We start from the raw sequence: 19,520 nt of genomic DNA, 5'->3' as shown, positions 1-19,520 counted from the left end.
CGTAATTAACTAATTAAGGCTACAATCGAAATGAAATTAACTGAACGGATCTTGATGCGTATATCGAAAATTATGCATAGATTGCGGATAAAATTTCACGACAAAGAGAAAATGAATATTATAACGAAAATATAATATTTCTCCAAAATATTTGTAATATTTATGTCGCAATCGCATTCCATAAATGAAGCTATAACAAGTAATGTTTCATTGAAGCTGTATACAATACTAATATTTCAGTAAAACCTAGAAGAGAGAGAGAGAGAGACAGAGAGAGGTAATATATTATGAGATGCAGATGTAAAATTAAATAACTGTTAAATTAAATTACCGTTAAAATTAAATTATTGTGTTTGTTTATTATATATTATTAGTACAAACGTATATACAATTTCGAGAACGGATATCTGTACTTTTACAGCAAACATATCCGGAGTGTAATACTGGCAGATCACTGCCTCACGAAAGACCTAGTACAAACGTATATACAATTTCGAGAACGGATATCTGTACTTTTACAGCAAACATATCCGGAGTGTATATATATAATACTGGCAGATCACTGCCTCACAAAAGACTCTTATCTCTCTCATTCTCTTCTTCGGAAATCTCCATTCCCGCCGGCTTTTACGAGGCATTCGCAGTTCCTCGAAGCGTAACCGCACGGCTACTATCGTTTTACTTGTACATGACGTCTCGTAAAACCCAATCGAGAGCAGGGACGAGCGTCTTCCTGCGAGAGAAATTCAACAAGGGCAATTTAGCGCATCCGTACACGCCGTCGTTACTCTTACACGCGTTCGACGCGCTTCGAAAAACTTCCCCGTCTTCACTACCGTCCTTTCATCCAGGCGTGGCCTATAATTACTGTCAAAGTCTACGGGGCTAACCCACTTATTATCATTAGTCGGTCGCATTAAACCGCCTGATTTTACGGCAGATACATAGTGTCGTGTTTCTTTGCTTACCGTGTATACTTGAAAAAGGGGAACCTCGAGACCACTTATACATTTGACGTTTCGAAAAGATGATTAGACACTCATGTGATTGCGTCGAGGATATCGGGCTATAATTTCGTGTACGAAAGATCGTTTCTTTTTTTTTTTCGAGCACGAGCCAAATGTCAAGCCGAACATTCGAGAGGATATAATGTTTGGGATAGCGTGTCACCGAGAAATTTTTTCCAATTTGAAATGCGGCGCTGGCACGCGATTTCGTTCAATTAATTCACTCCAACGTCTAATTTAGTAATTACCGAGAGTGCTTTAATAGTCATTACCTCACATTATTTGTGAGCCACGGGAGTTTCGCACCCCGCGAAGAAATTATTCTTTCACTTTCCGACGAGTTCTCTCGACGGGTCTGGACAATGGAACGGGGTCTAATTAACGCTTCCTAAGCGACTTACAATGGACGGAATCAAGTTATTATTAATGGTAGGCGACTCTTCGATCGACGAGTGCTCTCCGTTAATTGCTTATCGCGCGAGTAAGAAAGATAATAAGGATAATGAAGACAAAGATCGGTCGCCCAGATGGAGGATATCCAATTCTGGAAGCTCCACGGGCGGATAGGGTGAACGGAAATAACTTTCAGGAGCTCGCATAATGACGTCTAACAAGAAACCCGGACATGAATATTCCAAGTGGACCGAAGAAGGAATCGTGAGCTGTTCCTCTGGCTTCGCGGTGCCCCGCAACGGTTCTCCCATTCTCTTCTTCCCAAACCGGAGCTCCCGATCGATTTTAATCCGATTCAATGTGACGGCGACTAAAAAAGATCTAATTAAAATCTTCGAGAAATTTCTTCCGAGTGGAATCGATTTTGAGTGACGTCAACCATACCGTTAAAAAATGACATCAGGGATTACAGATATGTCACTTCTAGAGGAACATGATGAGTCAATGATGGCCGGATACGCAACAGTTATTCTTGATAAGTGAAATTAAAGGAAGAAACCACCCTATTGACACACAAAAGTAATCATTGAATCTATACACAAAACTCTTTTTATGACGCGTGTAACCACTGTCCTATGATACGATACAAAATAAACGTCGGTCGACAGGACCATTATGACCAACGGAGTGTCACGAACGCGTTTTCCCTCCTTTTTTTTTTTTTCATCGCAGAGGCGACCTACTTCGTGATACATCGCGCGATTGAAACCATCGCGAAATGAGATGGAAACGGCACGTAAAATTCCAGAACATGGGAAACGTGTATCGAAGAAAAAAAAAAGAGCGATCATTATGAAAAAATTACGGAGCGCGTGACGAATGTCGGAGTAATATTACCGAGTATCACGAAAACGCGTTCTGTCGCGTCCTTATTGCAGTATACAGATGTCACTATACAGATTCCATCGATCTTATTGCGATAATTATATCAGAGAAAAAAAGCGAGGAACAGGAGAAACAATTACATACATATATATACAATTCTTCGTTTTTGTGCGTAAAAAGAGACCTCGTTCTATTATTACTCGCTCGGCATTAACGGTATGTTAATGAGAAATAAATATTTGACAGACGCAGTTATACGTCAAGTCTCTCTCTCTCTCTCTCTCTCTCTCTCTCGCGTCGTACGGGTCATCGCATTCATAAACCATCGATCATCCCCGTGACTCGTCGCTCACAACGCTCTCGCACGTATCCGCGCTTCTCGTATCATCGTATTAATTTCATTATGGAAATTCGCGCAGTTTACTATGCAACTCTCCGTGTTTAGAGAGATTGTCGCATGTAAAGCAACTTTAAAAGAATCACCGTATTCATCCGCCTATTTCATGTGCGTCCACATGTGTGGTCGAGGGCACGCGACGAGCACGTTCTTCCCTTTCACAGTAACGTTCGCGCTGTGATTACCAACCCCCCTGCCCCCCCCCCCCCCCCTGCTAACGTCACTGCAGCTCTTGTTATTTCCCGTCGCCGTTAGGATTAACTATGATCGATCGACGGAGCGAGGAACGAGAAATCGCCACTTCGACGATAATTATGTACATGTGCGCCATGCTGTAATTGGTTGATGGTGTAATCGCGGATAATGGTGAGATCGAAGTGCGAACGTTATAAAATTAATCTCCCAGTGTCAACAAACGCGACATAAATTATCTCGATTTTCTCATTGATTTTAAATAGAACGTTAAGTCTCTTCTAAAATCAACGACGGATAGAAAGCGTACGTCACGAAAAAAAAAAAAGAGGATTCCCTTTTAAATCGTGAAAGCTGTGATAAACATATTGCAGTAATGAAGCAATACCATATTGCAAAATAATGTCAAATAGTAGGAAATTTGTTTACGTTAATATCAAATGTTAATAAGATGATACTTTTATGCAAATATCATGTCAAACATAAATATTCATTAACATATTGAGAGAAGGTTTTTACAAACTTGATATAAGTTTGATCGGAAGCAAATTGACTCTGTCTATATTTTCTCGGAGAGTTGCATTTGAAAAGTAAAATACAAATAAATATAAAATTATTGACTAATATTTTATCATAGCGAGATATATTTGCAACGAATAGAAGAAAATAATTCGGAGCGAAAAATGTTTCATCAGCTACTTTTTTATAATTCCGTAAACATTCAGCAATTACAGAAAACACGAAATATTATGTCACGGGATCACCGTTACAGTAGCTTCCTGGCCGTAACACGCTAACACGCATAGCAAGACGCATAGCGAGACGTCCTAATTTCGAGATGAAAATGCCAGCACGAACGAGCAGCACAATGCACGTCCTCGAGATCAAATAACGAAGGCAGTAACATCCAGACGTTCCTCTCCTCCGATGTATCTTACCTCTCTCCTCCCCCTCCCTCCTTCACCGTCTCGTTTGCAACAATAAGAGAGATATATCTTACGCATCGCGAAGTCCTTTTTATTCACCATACGTATCTCGTTTCTATCCCACCGACGTACTTCTCTAGCTGTCTTATCGCATCTTTCCGTGTCATTCTTCTCTCTTTCTCCGAGCACGAATAATAGCCGCCCTTCTTCGCGAGTGTCTTTCAACGAAGAGGCTCCCCTTCCCCTCCCCTTTCTCTCTGTCCCTCTTTCTCTACGTATGCCCTCTTTTCGTCTCCGGCTACGGGCTACTCGCAATTTCGTTTACAAGTGCGTGTTGTCGGACATATGTAAGATTGTATACATCCTTGACGACGCAATTCCGCGACGGTGCGCGGACCGTTGTCTGTCCTGGCGGCTTAATTGGACGTTTCGCAAAGTAAATTTCCCGACCTGGCGGCAGATAATGCTAATTAGCCAAGAGAGTCTGGGTTAATTCTGCGGGTCTGAAACTGTTTGAGAGGCCGCCGTCCCCTATCCGCTGCCCTCAGCAATTTATTCCAGAAAGATGGAAGATTTCTTTCACCTCATTATATCATTGTTAATATGATCGGGCGCGATCGATGTTTAAGATGTAAAAGATAAGTAACAAGCAATTCATCGCTTTTGATTATTTAATATATTATTATTAATTGTGGCATTTATTTATTTATTTAAATTTATTTAAATAATGCATCTTATATTGAAATACTTCGATATAATGGACAGTCTCTTTATTATTTACGGTAAAATTTTTTTAAATTTAACAAATACTGTTAAATTCGCGGTTGAAAAATATTCCGATATCTCGTATTCATTCCGACAGGTCCGCAGATACTTCATTCCACTGTTTAATTATAGTTTTACCTTTGCGGGAAATATTTTGTTCTCTCTGATTCTCCGTCAAGAGTGAAGAAAATGATATCGCGTTCTCGCCGCAAGCAGTCAAGCGATTCGCGCATACTTCATCACGCGTACAAAACGCGATCCCGCGCGAGAAAAACAAAAGAATCCTCTCCGCAGTCACCCTCAACCAGCCCGACAGAAGCTCGCTGCTGACAGCCGTCGGGGGTCGCAACACTTTATTCTTTAGCCAGCTATCTTGATTCATCCGCTCACAAATCCCTGCGATCGAACCGACCGCTCCCCGCAAACCCTCCCCCTTCCCTTTTCTCCCGCTTCCTTGCCACTCCGCAAAGCTTTGGAATTCTCGCGATAGGAGATACCCTTGTCAAGCTGGCTGGCCTCCCATCAACCCCCCCCCCCCTCCCCTTTACCATCCTTCCCGTTACTCTTGGCTCGTGTCTGACCCTTGGCAAGCAACCCCCGTCCGTCGCATCTCGGGAGAATTTCACGATACTCGTTGGACGTGGCCCATCGATTCTGAAAGTGTCTTCGAATCCTGAAATCGGGATGCGCGCGCGACGCACGGGGGTGGGCGGGGCGAGGGAGCTTGAGACAGGATTCGGGAAATCGCGCTAAATCCAATTACCTCCGAGGTGACTCGTGGAGGTGATGTATACGAAACATTTCGCGAGGGATACGGGGAAAAAAAAGGAGGAAGGAAGCCTGTACCGATTCCTGTTGGAATTACGGGCTTTGCGGATATTCCGAGACGGGTTTCCCGAGGATGGCAAGATATGGCGAAACTACGAGGAGGGAGAGGATGTTTGGAACCCCTAACGTCGCGATCGTGTCGTTGATGAGGAGACGTCTTGCTGGATATTTCTGGAATGCGTTATCGAGAGCGCGCATTGTCACTCGGTGCAAGCATCGAGAACTTGCGGCGAGATGGAATGACGAAACGTGATTATGCATATGGACCTAATGCGATTGAATACATTAAGAGAGAATCGCATGCGCATACTAAATTTAGCACGATTTCATATTATTTGTTAGAATAAGGGACGGTCTCGCATTTACGCAATTAATTTTTATTCGCGATTGATATATCTGTATTGGTATTCGCACTCGTAAAATAACGAATTTTGCCGAATTGTTTTTTCCGTGTACAAAAATAAGAACTCGAAAGCAGAGTTTAAGCCTTGAAAATTATATTACTAATAATATAAAATTTCCTTTCGAGCATTGCTTGAATTTTTAATAAACTGGCTTATATTGCATGCAGTGGCCTATGCATTATATTTTCATAATATATATTTTTACATATTATACAGATTATAAATCTCTCAAGATTAAGAAAACTTAATATGAAATACATTAAGAAAGAGATATAAAGAGAGAGAATTAATCTTCTGATTTTTAAAAGTTATTACACACAAACTTATTATTTTTCTTCCTACACAAAATACTAGTTTGAATACTTTAAAATGCAGTGCTGTATAAACTGCACTGCGTATTTAACGTTGGCGTACGATAAAGAAAAGATCTCAAGCGCCAAAGAAAAGAATATAAACTCTCGTGAAACGAGATTTGTGAGCATACTTAGCTTCTAACGGCTAGCGTTCTCTCTTGTTTTCAACGATCTCGACATGAGCTTTTAACAGAAATTAGATGTAAATTTTACTTTGTGACGCATTCTTCCTCGTCTTAAAATTGATTAAAGTTCATTCCACTCTACACCGCTCATTTCCTTCGCTTATGAACGAAATAAAAGCCCTTCTCCCTCAATTTGCTACGAGAATAATCTTGGATTATGATTAAACGGCGAGCGACGCGTTTAAGTGATCGGCGAACGAACGTCGATTAATTTTCTTTTGTAATCACCGTAATTGCAATTCTAGCTCCCCTCCAGTATAGTCCTTTGTAATCTAATAATCTCGGGGCGAAGATCGGGATGGCTAGTCTAGCGTTTCGCTCGAAACAAACATGTAACAAATTTTGCGAAACATCGATAATTGAGTTGTTGCCGACTTTAACCTTCGATAAACGAAGACGAGATCTCGATGGCTAATACACAGAGCCTTACTTAACGATCTCAGGCGTGAGATCGTGGACGTCGATCATCGTTAAAGCGATAAGGCGCTTTCACTTAACTTAATCCTCGGGGTAATGGGTATTAAGGTGAACTAGTTAGGGATAGAACGCTATATTGGAGAAGACACAATCTGGCCTAGCATCATGGTCCTAAACTGAAGATGGAAAAAAATGTAATCTACTATACCTATTCAAATAATTTTACTTTCTTCCGTTTCATAAAAAAAAATATATATATATAATATAATTTGCATTGGAATTGCAATTAAATAATTCGATTTTTCTCGCAGGCAAATATATTAAGAGATAGAAATATTATAAATCTATTTTTAATCTTATCTTGCTTTCGCAATCAATTATAGTTTTTAAAATTCAGTTAAATAAACTTTAATCCAACGTGTTTAAATATTATGTTTTGTTTGACGCATTCGCTATTAGAAACTATTAATTTTGTAATAAATTTGTAATTAATTTTGTAATAAATTTGTAATTAATTTTGTAACTTACGCAAAATAGTATAATCTACTATACCTGTCCAAACCATTTTACTTTCTTTCGTTTTATAAAAAAACATACATAATATACTTTGCATTGGCATTGCAATCAAATAATTCGATTTTTTTTCACAGGCAAATATATTAAGAGATAAAAATATTATAAATCTATTTTTAATCTCATCTTGCTTTCGCAGTCAATTATAGTTTTTAAAATTCAGGTAAATAAACTTTAATCTACCATGTTTAAATATTATATTTTGTTTGATGTATTCGCGCCATTAGAAACTATGAATTTTGTAATAAATTTGTAATTAATTTTGCAGCTCATGAAATACAGATATTATGCGATTCTCGATATTCTGATACAGGTGAAGCCCTAATACGAGACGCTCTAATATAACATCGAGTTTAACAAGTTCAACTAGTCCCTTTGGAAGGTGGCTATTTTTCGCCATGGGGCAATGGCGTCGCGATGGCGGGGGCACAAAGTTAACTTTCCTCCCTACGAAGCCGCATCGTGCTCGCCGAGCGTAACGAACGTGCAACGTAGCGTCGTGAACACGAAAATTAGCTGGTAGTTAGGCGATCGTAAAACTTGCCGGGCCGGTGGATGCCCGCGCGTTTCCGGAAACCGCCGCGTACTTTTCGGGCCAAGTGATAGACACGCGAGTGCGGGCACCGCAGTCATGACCCGGACGTGCCCGATGAGCGGGAGGACGCAAAAGTACCGTGGCCGTTCGTCCTCGTGAGTGCACTTTAGTTCCCCGGAACGATATCCCGGTCCTTTTTCCTCCCTCTAACCCGGCCGCCCTCTTCTTTGCTCTTCAACGTCCTTATCTGCTCCCGCTGTAACTCGGAAAGTTTTCCTCGGTCGCGAGTTTCATACCGCGCCGCACCTCCTCCTCTGCGCAACCAAATTCTGTGTAGTTTACTTTAAGAGGAGAAGGGGGTGACTTTCTATCCTCGGGTAAACTCGAATCAGTTGTGGTTGTTCGCGGAATAACTTCGGGCACAACGATTACGCGTACAATGGAAAGATAGATCTTATCTTCGAAAAATGTCGATCTCATATTCGTTAAAAACTTTATGTGAGATACGCAATATATACGATATGATTCACGAATAAATGAGTAATCAATATATATTTATTATCAATGTTTTTTTAATCATAATTATCAATTCATAGAATTCTTCAAAATGTATGTGTGATGAAACAGAATACAAAATCCTACTCAAGGATAAATTTATAAATAATTTTTGCTTCTACAAATTAATTAAAGCACAATTATTAATCTAGTGTACATATTTTCGGATATTATAAAAAGATATATCACTATGTATAGAAAGATTATATATAATATATTTAATCGAAAGTTAAATGCTGCGAAATCACCGAAGCGTATATAGCAGAAATCAAACAAATACGAGTAGTCATTGTTTCAAGCGATGAAAGCTAACAGGATTGTTCCTTCGGACGTTATCTGATTGTCTATCAAAAGCCGATTTTATATTCGCCATAAATAGCAGAATAAAATCAATTGCCGCCGTTCGTTGGATATTCGTAGTCGGATGAAATCTCGCGGCGCGTTTAAAAACAGATGCCTAATCTAATCTAAGTGCGAGCTCGTGTACGTGCTGGCAAGTAAACTAAATAAAGCCGAGCCGACTCGTAATTGAAAAATATTGGCGCCTCGCGTTAACCCGCTACGCGAATACGGAAATCAAGCGGCGAAACCAAGCCGGAACCCGGCACATATTTTTTCATTATCCCTTGTGCACGCGTTCCCACCTACGTGGCCGACACCTCGCTGGAATCCTATTACGATGTGTTTGCTGGACGCGCTTTTCCAGACGACGAGAAGGAGTAAAAGACGAGTATTTCGATCGCGATAATCGTGTAAAAAATTTGACAATATAAAAATTCGTTTTCTCCCATTCATTACTAGAATGTAAAAATAGAAATCCAATATTTTAACAAATTTTTAACAACGTGAGGGGTTGAAAATTATATAGTATTAATTGTGTTTAATCGAACAATAAATAAAATTAGAGAAAATTTATTAATTTCAAGTAAAAAATGATCATATTTATATATATTCCGAAATGATATCAAATTATACACAATTCGTACAGCATATCATTTTTCAATAAACGTCATGACAGTAAGCTGACAGCTTCATCAGCGCGAGCTTCTTCTGAGAAACTGCTGGCAGATAGCGAACTACGTTGCTCATACGTCCTCGTTAAACTTTCGCTACATATCGCTTCTTTTCCTACCGCTTTTCTTTCTTTTATCTAACAGAACGATATCGCCAATTTTCCCTCGTCTTTTCGACGTTTCGAAAGGACGTGTACCCTAGACAAGAAAACTTTTCGGCTAATGAGAAACGAACCGCCATGCTGCCTGCAGGAAATTAACCGTTGAAAACTCGAATTTTCATCGTAAATTCATTTCGGAGATTAAGGAGATTAAGACTTAATTGAAAGCAGATGAAATATGGTGTAAAATACCCGTACGCCATAATTTACACGTTATTACGTAATAAATTAAGCAATCCCGGATACTCGTCATATTAATATCAATGATTAATATTTAATAGAATTAAATTTATAAGATTAATATTAATATTAATGCTAGGCAAATATTCAAGAAAAATTTTGTATAATATATAAATAATATAAATAATATAAATTAATCATAATTTTAACATTATTAAAATTGTGAAAGATATGTAATTGCTTTTTAAATACATTCATTTATTTAACGAATTGGATAATCAAATTTTTAAAGAATAAGGTATGTTTATGTATATAAGATTTTCTATCGAAAGTAATTATCGCTGTATAAAATGTCAAAAAAAAAAAACCGAAAGTATCCAGATATGACAAATTATGGAAAATTAAATCCTCGAAATACAAAGATAGTTTTCACTGTTTGGTAACGTGATAATTAAGCAAAGACCTCACAAGCGAATTGCACAGACGCTGAAGAAGCAGCTTATTAAACCGAACGTTTCACCATTTGCATATTTAAATTTCTATTTCCGCGGAGCTCTACTCGCGGGGCAGAGCCACAAGGTTGGATGGAAAAACCGCGGAAAGCAACCTTTTATCTCATTTCATACTTTTTATCGCCACGGAAAGCAGCATTGATCTTTTCGTTCTTCGCGTCGCAACGTCACTGAAGCATCTCCGTTTATCTTCGAATCTATGAGAATCAATCTTTAACTTGTTGAATATTACCCAAGAATTTCTTTCATTTAATATCGAGAATTACCAAATTATAAAATTTAGATTCTATAAATAGTCCACTCATCATTTGACTACATATTATTTTATAAGTAAATTTTATATCATAAATAAAATAAATATTATAAGTAAAATAATATAAGTAAAATAAATATTATAAGTAAAATTTGTATTACGTTATAAGTAAATATGTAAATAAATAAATATGTATCTATATTTTTTCATTTCTAATATCGCATATTAAAGATCAGCGGAACAAAGATTTTTAGGTACCGACAAATTGTTTATTCACTTTTTTCTATCTGCTCTCGATAATTCTAGCTTTTCTCGAAATTGGTATTTTTCGTACAATAGTTTTGTTATATATCGATTGTAAAATTAATTAAATCATTTATTATGGTTTAGGGGTCCGTTATTCGATATGCCGTATTGAGTTGTTGAAGGTCGCTTAATTAAATATTCAAAAAATCATGTATATCGTGGCGGAGATAACGAGCACTTTAAATGATTGGTCCACCGCGGCAATAGCCGCCCTTGGGTGTTCAAATTATTAATTAATAACCACCAATGCATTATACCTTTGATAATTAACACGATCGTAATCGCTAATTATTTCGACTCTATGATCGCTAATTCAATAAAATCCAGAATTAACCGTTTAAGTTGTAGGAAATATACTTTTCAATCACGACACAATAAAACGTGCGTATAAAAGATAAAAGCGATACATCCCGTTTTGTAAAAGAGCCCGTGGCAATTATTCGCGTCGCGCGCTCACTGTAAAGGAAATATTTGACAAGAAAATTGCACAAGTGCAAAGTTACGTTAAAATTAAAGACACGTGTATTTTGTATGCGTATAAACGGATACGCTACGAATACATTAAATTATTATTCTTTGTTGCCTGTTAATTGGATAAACGTTTATTTTACCATCTTTTCTTTCTGATCAATTTATCGGCTGTGTAAAACAATATGTACATTGATTCAGATGGGTCTGCATTTCATCCCCGTATTTTAATAAAGCGATAATAAGCTTTTACATATAAATAATATGCAATAATATTATACGATAATTATACGATACTTGTATATATTTGCATAATAATTTAATAAATATTTAATTATGATTTTATTTGAGCTCCAAGTATTTCCATCAATTCTAGATTGTCTCTTAATCGCTTCGCATATCAGCATGGTCGCCGATTCTCTCCGAACAATCCTCGTGGCTCTAAATCAGGGACACCTGTTTGTAAGCGAACCACACATACGGTGCACCTGCGCCGATGTGGCGGCACCTTTATCCAAGCCGTTAGTTACGGATGCGACTCGCGGTGTGTCAGTAACAACAGACACCCACGAAGTTTGCCCACCTGTCCTGATAATGTCGGTTAATATCATGTAAATTGTAATTAATATTCATGGGGTTAATTCGCTGCCGCGGTCGGCTCGACGCCGATGCCGCCGGGACAAAGTTTTAGAGAAAATTTACGGTCACCACGCGTAACATATTTCGGACGTACCGCAGGCCCTGTACGGTTACGGCCCTACTCGATTTCGCTCGAGTAAATCACGTCGATCTACGATGGATCGCACAATGGAATTATCGATCAATTGTTTGATGTAATTTGCATAATTAGAAATTCGCGTTAAAATTCTAAGACAGCAAAGGTATATAAAAAATACTCGTCATTCACATACACAAATAAGATTATGGAATATTTTATAATTTTAATAAAATAGCCGATAATAAAACGTATTGTGTTTTCGTATCGTAATATAATATTAAATTTAAATGATATTTATTTAATTTCTGCGCGAATATCATATTTCTGTGTCGACGAAATATCGAATATATGAGATAAAAGAAAAGACAGCACGTTTGATGTAATATAAATGAAATGTTCTAAATGGAAATTTTAGAACTCCCGTGTAGCATAAAGACGGCGACAAGGTAAAAGCAATATATTAATTTTCGAGAACGCGTTTTCCGATGATTAAATTTCTAAACTACGTCGCCCGCGCTCTCTTTTCGCCGTACACTATTACGGTCAACTCGCGCAACAAATTAGGCACAGCGCAATTAATTAAACAACGCGTAACACGTACCTGTAGTAAACCCGTAGTGGCCCAAGCGAGCGGACGCTCTCCGTGAAATTGTATTTGCGACGTAGACGGAAAATAATTTGCAACGTTAACAAGAATTCGGAATAGCGAGTCATTAGCATAGCTTGAGCGCACATATAACGTATACGTATACATATGTATATATATATATATATATACATGTATGCATTAGCGAGGTTTGTAGTTCTTCGTTCGAGGAAAATGTTTACATATAATAGCAGCGCGTTTAACTTGGCTGTAATTAAAATAATGGCCCGATGCAAATTACATGAAGCATTGCGTTATAATATTACTTCAGAAGCGCTCCTCGCGCGCGCACAACATCGTTGCATATTTTATTCAGAGGCATCCCCCCGCGCAGTTGCCTCGAATGAAACGTTCCCCACAAAAGCCGATTTTAATATCCTTCATGATTGTATGCGTTGCGCTTGAATAGATTCCACTTTCCTATGACGAAATGCAAAAATAAAGAGAAACGTAATTTCCGATCGTACATATGATATCGACATCTAACAGAAGCTCTATTAACAGCAAGTATTCGATATCATATCGCAACCATGAAAATCGATGATATTATATAGTTGGTCTTTTTCTTCTTATAATTATGCGCACGAGAAATTAATTAATTTACTATTAAAAATATGAAAATAAAGAATTATATTTTATTCAAACGTAGAATAAAAAAAAACATGGTTTTTTTTAAAGAAAAAAATAAGGGTAAAATAAGTTCTCGGAAGAGAACTCGAATATATAAGATACCATCCTTCTGAAGAAAAAACATCCGATCATTTTATATATGACAAGTTAATAAGCTAAAACTGCAAAAAAAATCTCCCTATTAGAAAATTTGATTTCATGACATATAGTTATTGCTTTTTCGTAAATAGATTCTATGTTTGTAGCACTATCGGATCTCTTCCATGTGCGGATTCTCTCTCGCAAAAAAAAAAAAAAAAAAAAAAATGAAATATCAACATAAAATCATTCGTAACATATGCAATAATGTACAGTTTTTCGCAATTCATTTCTATATATATTTATGTCAAAACTCTCATGAAGAGGAGGGGGGAGAAGAAGGGAGGAAAGATGATATTCAGTCTCGCGAGAATAAGAGAACAGGAGGATCGGATCAAGATAGATAGCTCGCGATGTCGCGATCTCCAACCTACGATATTTTATCATGACCGCGTTATGATACCACCATATCTGCAGTAAAAGAAAATAGCATGGAACATTTACGACTACTTATGATTCTCCGACGCATTACCGCGGACTATTTGCCTCGATCGGCAAAATGCCGTTGACTGTTATTCCGTCCTGATGCTCTGGGAATCAACATATCTCTCTCGTATCAGATATAACGCATCCACTAAGGATATTTCGTTATATTTTAAACACGCTATTTTCTTTCTACGTCCACTTCGCGTATATTTTTCGTTTTCTCGGATGGCAAATGTCATATTGGATGAAGAAGAATCGCGTCTCTATACGTAATAAACCGCGTGTCTTCAGGATGTGTTCTTTAGTTTGCAGTAAAAATTTTTACAGTAATATTCCACTGTTATTCTTCATCATAAACATGAGATATCATTATAATGAAACATAGAGTTGAGCTACTATTTTTTTTTTTTAAATAATTAATAATATTATATAAATACAAGCAAGCAATTAAGTTGAACGAACTATTGCAAGACAAAATTATGTGAATAGAACTCACCACTGGTCACGTGGATCGGGCAAGGATCTATGCACGGAGATGAGATCACTGGCATACTGATTAAATGCGTTATTGAGCCAGCCATCGTCCACCAGCTTCTTGGTCTGTGTAGACATGTTGGTCGGCAGGATCACGGGCCTGCCCATCTCACCGGGTGCAACAGCATCCGGATCCCGTGGTACAGCCAGTACTCCACCACCTATGAGATCTAGATTCATTAAAGAGATCATTAATGAGTGACCAGAATATTAGCGAATAAATTGATTATAGTGAAACAGCGTAACTCGTTTCCATCCTCGAGTTTGTTTTCAAATTAGCTAAAATTAAGATTAATAAATGTTTTTATGTATACAAATAATTTTAATTATTAAAATGTTACAATTTATATATTGCTATTATTATAGCTGGATAAAATATTTTTATTTAAATTTATATTGAGTCTCAAAATACACATATACAATATTCATCGTTATCCAAAGGAACGTTTAACAATAAATACATTTATCTTTCACTTCCTCTGGTTTAATAAATAAGCTCTCGTTTTAAAATATTCTTTTCTTTTCTATTTTATTCTATTGTCACTCAATCTATTCTTTCAGCAAGCTTAGAATTAAGTAAATTAAAATTGACTGTTTCTCCAATTAAACAATAATAGAAAAAATTAACATGGTGATGTACCAAATTAATTTATTATCCTATTAAATAAAAAATCTTATTACGTTTAAAGATTAAAAACTTTTATAAATACAGGGTACGTGGCAAAAAAAAATTCAGATACTTTCCTAATTGAAATTAGAATCCCGTTACTAAATTAAGAAAAATATTAAAAATATTATGCGTTCCATTGCACCGATGAAATATAATAAAAAGATAAATGGAAAGATATAGTGAGTCATGCCAAACTTGTGGTTCCGTTCATATTTTATCCGATTGCATTCCCGTTTAGTTTCAACTAATCTCGTTCCGCTTCTCGCTTCGCCCAAGGCGGAGAGTGCTTAACGTCAACGTAAGAAGGAACGAGTCGTCGGCGACGTCGGCGTCGCGAGGCCGGAGAGAAAAAGGGAATCGGAAATTGAATTTTCAGCACATCCGGCCGGGACATATCGTGCCGAGGTATACACGCCTTCTAAGAGCTTTCTCGCATAAACTCCGGTTTTATTCGCCGGCGCCATATTGCCGCAGCATAGCGTAAACTAAAGCCGGAGGTAAGTACGCGATATGGTCGGCTGGTTGGTTGGCGAGCTCACGATCCGCTAAAGTCGCTCGCTCGCTTGTCCCGAAAATAATTTTATCCCGGTCGACAAAGTTGGGCCCCGGTGTGTACGATGCGGCAATAAAGAGAACGACAAATTGCTTTAGTGCCGCGACCCGGCCCGCCAGTGTATCACGGCCGCCGCACCAGCCCAGTTGTAGCTACGCCGAGCACGAGATTTTCTCGGGAAAACTGCCGCCGCAGCCTCTTTTTCGCCGCGCGAGATGAGCCCGTTCTCGTTCATTTTCAACGCCTCCCCCATTCGAGCGCGCCGAGGCATTTAAATTCATTAACACGTCGTTCTGCGCGCGCGCGAGTACGTGAAGTTCCTTGGAAAAGCGAAATCATAAGAGGCATCATACCAGCGAGACGTCTAGGTTCATCACTCAAGAGATTCTCGCTCACAGACAAGCAAGTCTTCCTAATATATCGCGTTGCTCGCTAGCGTGAAACACCGACAATATCGCCGGGATGATCCATGTACTATGAGAGCCCTATTCGTACTTCGCGTCTGGCAGTAAGGCGGGATGAACTATCAAGGGTTCCTTATTGCGCCCGTGGCGGCGCCGGGAGAGAACGAACTTTCGTCTTTGTGGATTCTCCACGGATACAGTCGCATTCTCGCTCTATATTCTTCCTCTATATATATGTGTGTGTGTGTGTGTGATTTGCTCTTATTACTTTTCTACTTATATGATCAACACGTACACGCGAGAAATATAAACTTTATATATAAGTATCTTAAACTAAAAAGATTTTAAAAGCAAGTGTACAAAAATTTGAGTTTTTCTAGAAAATAAATTATTTTTAAATCGACGTATATCTTTATTTCAAATACTTATTAATTTAAATTGTCTTCATAAATAAAAGTAAAATTCTCAACAATATTATAAAGTAATATTAGAAAAAGTAAAGTTTGTGTACGTTGTATTTGTTGTAAAACAGACGAAAAAGTGTTTGTTTACATTCACGGGATAGATACACGATGATTGATATTTTGTCAATAATATGTTTCATCTATTTTTCGCAGTTTGTTAACAGCTTTCAACATGCAACTACACGAATTTGTAAGTCTTGCCTTGAGAAATATTATTTATTAAATGCGTGGACAGGGAGGGGGGCTCCGCTCCTGCACCCCCGTTCCGAAAAAAATGTAACCTAACCCAATCCAACTTTGCTTTTAAAATTGAAAATAGATTTGGGTTAGATTAGAATTTTTTCGGGGGTGGGGGTGCAGGGGGAAGAACAGAGCCCCTCCTCCGCTCATGCCTAAATGTCAGTTTTTTTCAATGAAAAAATTAACTATTCACAATACATATACTTTAATGTCATACTTCAATTTGTTATATCTTCTAAACCAATGCCGTCCCCCACTTATTTCTTGCGGAGAATTACTCAGAAGAATCTCTCCTACAACATATTTAAGTAGCGATAAAACCGGAAATGTGTTACCTTTTATGCAGTTTTACCAATTATATAAATGTGTAATAAAATAATTAAATATTTTGAAAATAGTTCTTACGCCGAAAATAGTTCTTCCTCTATAGATAAAGTTATTGAAATAGCTAGAATTTTGTATCCATTTGAAATCCTGCATTAATAGCGTGTGCTTAATTATAAAATCGTCTAATATTATGAGTAGATACGAATCTGTGATGGTTGATACTTAAAAAACCATCTCGAAATGTCGAACACGTTGAGCCACAGGTGGCTCGCGAACTAACTTAACATTCTCGGTATGATTCATGCACAGACCATACATTCCGCAAGGAACATCTATCAGCTTATTAAGACCTAACTCGCACCTAATCCCCGTGGGGTGTCAGCCTATTAAGCCGTTTCCTAACAGACCTGATTCATGTGACCACTCACAGTATATCTACGTTACATTGACAAAAGATAAAATAAAGCTATTATATATCACATATTCAATCTATCTATGTAAAAAAAGAAACAAAAACGACGAGTCTCCTATGCTAAATTTAATCATGCCAAAATAATTTTTATGCAAAAATATTGTTGTACCGAAAAAGAATTGAATATTTTATATGTTCTTTGGTTAAATTAACGGTATTAAAAGGGCACTTGAATTTCTTATTTTTATATATATAATTAAGGTGTCTATACTCACACAAATCTTGTAAAAAAATTCCCTGAAAAATCTCTTATTTTCCAGGTATTTTTGTTCAAAATTCCAAGTAAAGAGAATATTTTAAAGATCTTTTACTGCAACTTCCTAAAAAAGATTTTTTATTGTATGCGTTTTCTAATATTTTTCACTCATATGAAGGAAAAACACAGAGCCATTTAAGTTTCAAATGCAAGATTTACAAATGTACTGAAAAAAAAAGAACTGAATAGCTTTCGTAAAATAAATATTTTTCACTTGCAAAAATTTTTATTTTTTTATCACTAAAAATTGCAATAAAGAATATGTATTGTATATTTAATATTTTGCATTAAATATATTTATAATCAGATATATATAAATATTGTATATATATTCGCATATATTTTAACCACATAATTCACAACTTGTCTTGTCGACTACTTACGATATAAAAGCAAAATTATCAAAGAGAGAATTTTTGTAAAAATTCCCCTAGTCTCAATAAAATTCCCTGAGAATTCCAGGTTTTCCAGGTTTTTCCAAAGAGTAGACACTCTGTTTTAACGATTCCCATAGACTCGAGAAAAATTAACTTTACCGAGAAATTGGACAAATGAAAAAAAAAAAAAAGGGGAAAAGAACACTGGTGTTTAAATTACCTTGCTCTGGGCCGGCCTGATTGATCTTCACCTTGTTGCTGAATACGTTGCCGGTCGTCTCTTTTCTAAACGGCGCCGCGGGCGGCACAAAGCCGTTCGCCGCTTGCTGCGGCGGCATCGCGACGCCCGACGGCGCCAATCCCTGAACGGCGGCCGCCCGATCCTCGGTGTAGAGCAGGAAACAGACGGTCACCCACACGGCGGTCGCCAGCACCGCCACCTTCAGCCACAACGACCTTCTCCTGGGAAAGCCCATCTCCTATCGCCGTCTCCTCGATTATTCCTTTGTACGCCCGCTGCGATTATCGACACCTTCGTCCTGCGCCTTCCCACCCGCGCGCGCGCGCGCGCTGCGATTATCGTGCTTCTCGTGCGGCCTCGAAATGTCGTGTTACCTCAGCAACATCCTCTCGTCTCCCCTTTACGACCTTCCTCCGACCGACTCCGAATGACGTCGAAAGGTCCAGATCAGTTCCTCCTTTCTACCCGATCGAGGACGCTAATTAAACGTCTGAGTAGAGAAAGGAGATCGACGCAGGAAACGGCGCTTCCCTTTCACGAGTAATCGCGCCAGAAATTTCCACAGCGAGAATACGTTTCCTCTTCTCTTCGACGCGAACAATATCTTATACTATATAAGTTCAGACGACTCACTGACGTGTAACATCTTGTAACTTTCCGTAATAGTGTACGCGTCCCATCGTTCGTTTTGATAAAATTATTCTCTAAAAGTTGATCTCCGTAACGATGTCCCACACGAGAGAAATGTGATAAAATATACCGATATAGATTATGTTTATTTAATTTTGCAGTAAATATAGCGTTGCAAACGTTTACCGAATTTTGACTGATACGTTTGGCAATCGATATGTGTCACGTTTATTTTTGCCGTTGCTCTAAACACAGAACGTCGTAAAATCTTGTACAATATTAATACGGGTTACAGCGTCCGTAGACTGGATATGATTACAGTCTTCTCATTAACAATCCACATATGTATCGTTGGGATATGTATATTTTCAGGTTGAATGTTTTTCATCACCGCATTCTCATGTCTGTAAATTATAAAATGGGGAAAATCGATATTAATAAGAGAAATGTGTATATTCGAATAATATATAATATATAATAAAATAC

General features: G+C 37.7%; 1 protein-coding gene across 8 annotated transcripts in view; it reads right to left on the bottom strand.

Annotated features, from left to right (window-relative positions):
* The window catches only part of LOC115239201 (putative polypeptide N-acetylgalactosaminyltransferase 9), a 241,688-nt gene that overhangs the window by 67,430 nt on the left and 154,738 nt on the right, over window positions 1–19,520 (bottom strand). For 7 of the 8 annotated variants that reach the window (XM_029813585.1, XM_029813587.1, XM_029813583.1 and 4 more), the window contains 2 exons: window positions 18,384–19,438; window positions 14,363–14,570 (listed from right to left, as the gene is read on the bottom strand). In XM_029813585.1, the coding sequence (XP_029669445.1) occupies window positions 14,363–14,570; window positions 18,384–18,639 (464 nt within the window). In that variant the 5' untranslated portion in view covers window positions 18,640–19,438. The remainder of the gene's footprint in view (window positions 1–14,362; window positions 14,571–18,383; window positions 19,439–19,520) is intronic. The other variant, XM_029813590.1, reaches the window with a different exon arrangement.

The sequence above is a fragment of the Formica exsecta genome, unplaced genomic scaffold (genome assembly GCF_003651465.1).
Source record: "Formica exsecta isolate Colony F162 unplaced genomic scaffold, ASM365146v1 scaffold365, whole genome shotgun sequence".
Classification (NCBI taxonomy): domain Eukaryota; kingdom Metazoa; phylum Arthropoda; class Insecta; order Hymenoptera; family Formicidae; genus Formica; species Formica exsecta.
Note: the sequence above shows the minus strand (reverse complement) of the source record. Positions and strands in the feature narration are given on the sequence as shown.